Source organism: Amia ocellicauda, chromosome 4 (genome assembly GCF_036373705.1).
Source record: "Amia ocellicauda isolate fAmiCal2 chromosome 4, fAmiCal2.hap1, whole genome shotgun sequence".
NCBI classification, from domain to species: Eukaryota; Metazoa; Chordata; class Actinopteri; order Amiiformes; family Amiidae; genus Amia; species Amia ocellicauda.
The window spans coordinates 7,128,783-7,137,256 of record NC_089853.1 but is presented as its reverse complement, the minus strand read 5'-3'; the positions used below and the strand labels follow the sequence as shown (position 1 = coordinate 7,137,256).

Genomic DNA, 8,474 nt, shown 5'->3' with positions numbered 1-8,474 from the left:
CCTCTGCTCAGATAAAGCTCTTGTTTATTTAATTTCCCTTGATCAAGCTCACTTTTGTAAATAAAGCTTCAGTGAAGCTCTAACCACAAATGGATGATGCACACCAGGTACACAAAGCTCCCCTCGTTACTATCTCAAGCCCCGCTAAAAGCAACATTATACCGAGACCTTTACTCCTCTGTTAATGAACAGGGCCGCTTGGACTATTTCAAGACCTAACGGTTCCCATATTTGTTTGCGAGACGCACAATGTGTTTATTTGAAAAACCTCAATAACATCTGAGTGTTTACTTTGTTTTCAATCAATGGCAATTTGCTTGTTTTACTTTTCCAGCGAAGGTCATTTATTACAAAACGTAACAGTTTTAGTAGGGCAGGCCTGCGGTGATGTTTACACTGACAGCAGTCTAGTCTTAACCCTTAGGAGCCCAGCGTGTCGCACACCGAGGGCTGGTGTGTTGGGAGAAGAGGGATTCTGTCAGAGAAATGTGTGTGATTAATACACGTTTAATCAGAAAGACAGCTGCCATGTTTCAGTTTCCAATGGAAATACAAACAGAAAAAGAAGCAGCAAGAAAACATATTCTCAAACGAGCCCATTAGTGTCCCAGTGCAGTGGCTCTGCAGTATCTCCTGTCCGTCTCTGCGGTGTTGCTACACGTCAGTTACTCTTTCGGAGCGAATGAACTGGCAGAGAGAAGAAGCACCGCCTGTCTGACTAGATGGGCCAGACGAGGATACAGATGTCAAGCCATGGCTCTGATTAACTCGCAACCTCCGGCATCCACCTCTAGTCATGAAAGGACTGGGCTGAGAGACCTGGTCCCTGGAGAACAGAGTTTTTTTCCACTCTGCTGGCAATTGCAAAAAGTGTAACTGATCCCCTCAGTAGAGGACACTGGGCTCTGTGTTCAGAGAGGACACGTGTCACAGATGCCACTGAGCTGCTACGCACATGGCCAAGACTTCACCCTTCACCAGTAGAGGTTAGGGGAGGACACCGTGTTGGATATATCGACAAATATAAAATAAGTGTTTTTTGAATAACAAAATAATTGTCGTGGTCTCAAGGACCGCAGGGCACGGGAAAAGGGGACCCAGGTGCAGAACTTGTGGAGGTGGCAAATCAGGGCTGAGCGAGGAGACGAGGCTTGGAATCACAGGAGTACTGACGAAACTTTGCCCCAAGTGAGGGCAGTGAGGGGTTTAAGAAGGGGAGCAGGAACTGGGAAGGCAGGTGCAGGGCCAACAGAAGCAGAGGTAAGGAACAAGCGTGCACATGGCTGAGAAGAATGTTAATGGAATGATAGATAGAAGAGAGCAGTGAGGGGAGAGAAAGGCAGGGAAACAGTGGCCTCTAGAGGTGATAGAGGGTATAGACTGGGAACCATGACAATAATAATATAATAATCTTATAATAATACGATCTTTTTCAAACGTCTACACACCCTTAATGCAGCTTTTGTTGATGTAAAGGCTGAAATCAAGACATATCCTGTCAGATCTTTTCTCACCTTTAATAAATATCGTGGGTTACAAGACCTTGGATAAATGGATAATTTATTGGACAAATAATAACAAATAAAAAAATGTCAATGCCTTGGTTGCATAAGTGTGCACAGCCTTTCACTAATACTTAGTGGAGGCACCTTCTGCTTGGATTACAGCATTAAGTATGCTTGGATACGTCTCTATCGACTTCGCACTCCTGGATTTTGCAATAGTATTACTCTTGGCAGAAGAGTTCATGCTGTCACACTGCGAGGGGATCTCCTGCGCACAGCCCTCTGTGGGTCAGTGCACAGATTCTCTATAGGATTGCACTCCAGGCTCTGACTGGGCCATTCCAGGACATTGATCTTCCTTTTTTAATCCACTCCGTGGATGATTGAGCTGTGTGCTTCGGATTGTTGTCGTATTGAAAGGTGACTCTTCTTCAACTTCGGCTACTGGCAGAGGGCAGCAGAGTTCGTACCAAAATCTCTTGATATTTGGAGCTTATGAGGTTCCCCTTTATCCCTGTCCCCGCTGAAGAGAAGCAGCTCCATAGCCCCACCATGCGTGACAGGTTCTGTGTTCTTTGGGTGATGAGCCGTGTTGGCTTTGCACCAAACATATCTTTTGAGATTCAGGACAAAAAGTTCCACCTTGGTCTCAGCGGACTGTAAGACACTTTCCCACATGGTTGTGAGAGATTGAATGCGTTTTCTTATAAAATGTAGACAAGCTTGGATGTTTTTTGTGAGAAATGGCTCCAGTCTTGCCACCCTCCCCAACAGGTCAGACTAGTGGAGAATACGCATAATGGTTGTAATATGCAGGGAGTGGCCAGTTACTGACAGAAAGTCCTGCAGCTCATTTAAGGTTGCCGTTGGCCTCTTGTTGACCTCTCTGATGAGCTTCCTCCTTGGCCTGTCATCAGTTTTGGAGGGGCGTCCTGATCTTTGCTATGTCCTGGTGGTGCCTTGCCTCCACCTCTTGATGGTTTGCACAGTGTTCCATGAGATATGTAATGCCTTTGATATCCCTCTCCTGATCTGTACTTTCAACAATAAGATCTGCAGTATGCAACCGAGTACCCTTCAAGGAAATCCTACGGGAACAGTTGATATCATTAAGGGCTAATCAGAATCACTTCAGTTGATGTCAGGTGAAGGCAAATTACCTTTGTACATGATTGAAAAGTGATTGGTTAAATGTGAACACAGCACAACCCATTATTAAGGCTGCGCTCACTTATGCAGCCATGGCATTGACAGGTGTTTTTTTCCCCAAGAAAGTATCCATTTGTTTTTCACTTATATTTTGTTGGTTACAAGATCTTATTAAAGGTGAAAAAAATGTCCAACATGATTTGTCTTGATTTCAAGACAGGGTTTTCAGTAAGGGTGTGCAGACTTTTGATATCCACTGTATACAGGTTAGATTTAAGACACCGGTCCAACCTGACTGGCACTGAACACCTTTCTTTCTGAACAGCTCCACAGAATAGCCACCAGCATTAATATATACCTCTTACCCCAACTTTCCATAAGAAGGGAAGAGTTTTTTTTTTATTCCCTACATAATTTCATTTAATGTATTACTTATATTGCACAGACACTCGAGGCATAAACTTTGATGTTGATTGTAAACCTGTGAACGGTCTTCTGGCATTGTTTTAATTGTTGTTTAAATGAAACCATAATAATAGATTATCATCATAAGTAATATTAGTAATAACATAATTATATCAAAGTACAATTAGGCTAAATTATATTTACCTACCCCGCGACCCTCGCCAGGATAAGCGGTTTTGAAAATGGATGGATGAATGGATATATTTACCCGATTAATATAAAAAAGACAAACTATTGAACAGGTGAAAGTTAAAGCTCTTTATCCACTGGCAGCTTCGATGTGTTTAAGCAACAGACAGCCGAAGTGAAACCAAAGTCTGTGCTGTTGCAACACTTAGCTGTGATGAATCTCGGTGTGAAGCAACAGGACGGCTTTCCAGGGCGCCTCACCGCCTCCAGCCTCCAGCCTCCAGCCTCCAGCCTCACCGCCTCCAGCCTCACCGCCTCCAGCCTCCAGCCTCCAGCCTCCAGCCCCGCCGCGCTGCTCTGACTGCGGCGCTTCTGCTCTCACGACACCCCTGTGTCTCTGATGCTGAAATCTCCACCCATCGGGTGTCCGCTGACTGAAACTGCCAGAAGTTAGAGACTGGAGACGGATGGGCGAGACTCAAACCCAGCTCCGTCTTCTGTCACCGTGGGATTTGTCTTTGCGTTTTCCATTTTTTGCAGTTTTCTTTCCCCCCACAATCCTTTTTAATGGCTTAAATGAAATCCGTGTTTTTAATTTAAGGCGAAAGTTATTTAATTTAATTTTGTAGCATCTATAAAAGATAGGATGCATATCTGACTCAGATTGTCATATTTCAGTACACTACACGTGTATGCGTGTGTGCTTGTGTTTTAGGGAATATCGTGGTTAACACTGTATCTCTGGGGATGTAACTGGTGAGACTGTTCACTGTTTCACGAATCGCTGACCCCGCTATGGATGTGGAGCTCAGGTCGGTGTCCGGCTCCCGGTCAGACTCGCACATCGCGTCCAGCGCCGGGTTTCACTTGTGGCCAGCGTCCAGCTCGGATCCCTGCGGTAGGCTATTGCTTATGTTTACACTTTCCCTTAAATTGTGTACTTGTTTAAGCTTTTATTAATGTATTATTATTGTTAGTAGTAGTAGTGGTGGTGGTATTATGTATGTGTTTATATTATTATTATTAGTGATATTATTATGCGACTACTACCATGGACAGCCTTTGAGCGGCATCTGCTATTTTTGGATGATGTTTTGCTGCTGATAATGACAGTAAATGCATGCGTGACAATCTTCACTTTCTCACACATGCACAGGAAGGTATCCGCTCACAGCAGGAATGTGCAGGTTCTGAGCTGCAGATGTGCTGCAGCTGTTTGTTGCTGTAGCAGTAGGGCCCCCTCTCCTCATTTGGGTTGATTGTAGAAAACAAATAAAAAACAATCAAGGCTGGCTCTTGCAATGAGAATGTGTGTGGGCGTGTGTTAGAGAGAGAGAGAGAGAGAGAGAGAGAGAGACTGAATGAAAGAATGCACTGTAGTAGTTGGCATGTAAACCAGTATGATTTCAAAACTTCCAGTAATGGAAAAATACATTTTGATAGGCTACAGGTGGCAAAGAAATGGATAAAAGCAGGAGTAAACATGTGCCCAGTGTGTCCATTTTCACTTACCTACAGGAGTCTGAAAGGGTCTTCTGGCCTCAGTTCTATTGTATGACAAGTCTTGATTATGTCGAGTTGAGGAGCTGTGCGTGTGCGTATGCATGTGCGTGTGCGTGTGTGTAACTCTCCGGCCACCTGCAATCTGCAATGGGAAAAGATTTGCAGAGATGAACTTCTCTCCCTGCATTGTGAACTGCGCTGCATGAAAGTGTCCTTTATATCAAATAAAGCCTTCTCGAAAGTTTAGAGAATTTTGGGCAAGGTGACCAGGCATGGGCGCACGGGGACAGACCGCAGCCAACCGGCACAGTGTCCCGCTCAGACTGGCCACTTGTCTCTTCAGACCCTGTGTGCTGGAAATGACGTACAAGCTTCACAAGCAATAAACCTAAAATGAAGACACTCTCTTAGAAACTAAGAGGAGCGGTTTGCCTCACATTAAACACATGAATGACTAATTATTACTGTTTTATTCTTATTTTTGCCTTTATCATCATCATCAGTCAGAAGCCGTTTATGATTACCAAAAATAAATAAGGTTGAAAGAAAACTATTTTTCTCTCATAAAGTTCAGTCTTTTCAAACTGCCTGTCTACTGCAGCCCTTAAGTGCCTTGATTGGCTGTGAGGAGAGCATCACTTGCAGGGCACTTATGATTGGAAATGGGCACTTGCCTTTGATTGATGCTCACTTTTGCAAAAGCGACTCATTAGCTGGGATATTCAATCCAAGAAGGGACAGTCAGGATCCACCGTCCTGCCACTTAACCAGGCTGTGACTGTTCGGGGGTCTACAGGAAAAACGCGTGTTAAATAATACATGTGTCCTCTGGGCTCCCAGGCTCCTGGGACTCTGGTCTGCATTGTCTTTCAGTCAGTGTGTTTATAAAGGGGTGTGAAAGTCAGTGGCCATCCCTCAGGTCAGAGTGAGGCTGCTTGCTCGGCTGTACCATGAGATAATCGTATTTGTTTTGCACTGTCCTTTTGCATGCCCGGGCTGACAGGTCTGTGTAGAGGACTGTCCCAGGTGTAGTGGTCTCCACACTGCAAATGCATTACAGGAATGGGATAATATGCATGGGAGCAAACAGAAGCTTTCCACAGTGCAGGTGGTTTTGAGGGGGTTAATTACTGTTTCAAGGAAGGCAGGAGCCCAAGAGTTAACGGGAGGCTTGTTTTTGTGTACACAACCGGTCACAAGTTTTAGAACACCTCCATTTTTCCAGTTTGTATTGAAATTTAAGCAGTTTAATGTCTCAATGTACTCTGAAATTAAAGGATAGAACAAAAAAAACAATTAGAGATTAAAAAGAAATCATGAAATCGTTTTGTTTTAAAAAATTTAACCCCTTAAGCAGACAAACCCCTCTGCTACCCCTCCCTTATTTATGAGTTGTGTAGTTGGAAACAATGGCTCAATGTCTGCAGACATGTGGACAGTTTACTCATATCTCCTTGTCCAAGACAGGAGACCCTCCCCCACCCTTCCTTATTCCTGACCACAATGATCCATTATCTCAGCAAAAGTATTTTGTTGTGCTGCTATTAAATATTAAAGCCTGTTCACTATTTCTGTATAGTGACTACTGGAAGCATCTGTTTGCATGTTTAGAGGGCAAGTTTTATGTACAATATATACCAGCAGAAAGGGAGCAGGATGGGGCTCTCCCTCTGTAATGGCTGACCAGGTGGTGTGTCCTACACCGGCACTGTTTTAGTGTTTGTGAAGTGCACCATGTTAGTATTGTGAGAGCTTGAAGTGTAATAGGGAAATAATAGTGAAAAGGCTTCAGTCCGAGCTCAAAACTATAGAACATCTGTTGGAGGACCTGTCACAGTACATCAATAGAGAGCACAGAGAGCACTGTCGAAGTGGTACCAGCCATTGTTAAAGACCCAATAATATAATAATATATTGCAATGTATTGTGTGGCGTGTCCTTGTATTTCCTTCTCGTTCTTTCTTTAAAATTACGTTTGTAAGTATTTATACATCTGTGGCACTAATGTGCGATAGAGTTACTGAACTTCTGGACAATGTCTTTGGTTAATGTTTGTTTGAACTTTTTTGCTTTGTGTTGTATTTTTATTCTGAATGTTTGCTAAGTTACACAGACCCTGTGGAAATACGGATGTGCCTGACATATTTACTGTGTGTATAGATAGTGAAATGGGATTCAGGAAACCTAAACCGTTCAAGTGGTTTATGTCTTATGTATTTTGGGTTCACTTTCCCAGCTCGGTGTAATCAATAATTCCCTGCTTAACTACATTCTCTCGGTTTGTCATTTCAAGGTAGTAAACACAGTATGTTATTTCTTGTCTTGCTGAAAACCGTGATTGATTTTCTTTAAATGTGCATTTAAAACATCAGCCATGAGGGAATTCTTTCAGAGGGAGGATGGGGGAGGGGGTTGTCCTCTGTGGCTGTCATAGGTGATCGCTGGTTCTGAATTCAGCAATAAATAACTTTAATTCAGTTTGTCGGGGATCCATAGCCTTGTCTCTGTCAGTCAGCCAGAATCAGTGAGCGAATGCTAATGCATCCGTAGTGTCTTCATTCTCCACCGTCAATCTGTTTTCTGGGGGAATCGAGTTCTGATCCTGCTCGAGGTGCTGGGGGAGCGCTGCTTTTACAACGCCAGGCAAAGCCAACAGCTTAATTTGAATACATCACATTCACCATTTTATTTGTTGATTTAATTCCTCATTGCAATTAAATTCCTTGCCTGTTATACCCTGACTGCTCAATATCACTGAGACACATCGTGCCCCTACTTTGGAATTTATTTGCTCAAAGGCAAATCAGAAAGTTTACAAAGCAAGAACTTGAGTCTAAAGGCTGATAATACAGGCTGGAGAGTGGCTGCAATGTTAGTAGTTAGAGCACATCCTTACGCTGTTCCTACATCTTCTGTCCTGCAATGGACCAACGCAGAATTGGCATTCCACTGCTTACACCAATGTAACATACTGTGGGGTTCTCTCTCAATATTAAGTTGCACTAACTTCCTCACTACTAGAAAAAACACAACATTTTACTGATGTTGGTGTGCATTGACTGAAATAAAAGATAGCAGATAGTTGCTCCATATGTGCTACTTTAGGGTATTGATACAGAGCTGAAGTGGCTGATGATAAGGTAGGCTTTAGACCCCTATTCAGAAGGTCATTGGTTTGAACAGCAGGTAGATGGCTCCTGTTGGGCACATGGTAAATAAGAGCAGCAAGGTCATGTTAAGTGGGCTGAATTGTGCTGGCCTCAGTACAACGCAGCACATCATAATGACCCGGTACAGCACCCGATGAGCAAAAGGGCAAGTCGTGATCGTTCAGGAGAATACAGATGCAGAGAAGATGATGACAAACTGAACACCACTCAGCGTGACGCCTCTACGTTGTTTTCAACTAATAAAAGGCTCAGAAGATCAGTCAACCAGGCAGGAAGTCTGGAAAAGAGGCTTCCTCTGGCTTCTTGCCGAGGCACTTGTCCAATTCGTTTTAATGCACAGACTCAATAAGCGGCCCTCAGTGGCGTCACTGGAGACAAAGCCATGGTTACGCTGATGTTACACAGAGGTGCTGAGATGCTCTATGTACTCTCTTTGCTTGTTTTGTTTGTAAATCTTAAACGTATCCACATCTCAGTCAATTAGTGAGTTTGGTGCTATGGTGCTTGGAAAGGCTCTGACACATCTTTAGGACAATTTGATTACAGAAGCATA

The 8,474-nt window shown here is 43.6% G+C and overlaps 1 protein-coding gene across 1 annotated transcript in view; it reads left to right on the top strand.

Moving 5' to 3' along the window:
* Positions 1–3,599: 3,599 nt before the first annotated feature.
* The window catches only part of ano3 (anoctamin 3), a 92,905-nt gene continuing 88,030 nt past the window's right edge, over positions 3,600–8,474 (top strand). The window contains exon 1 of the mRNA XM_066700790.1: positions 3,600–4,146. Within this exon, the coding sequence (XP_066556887.1) occupies positions 4,044–4,146 (103 nt within the window). The 5' untranslated portion in view covers positions 3,600–4,043. The remainder of the gene's footprint in view (positions 4,147–8,474) is intronic.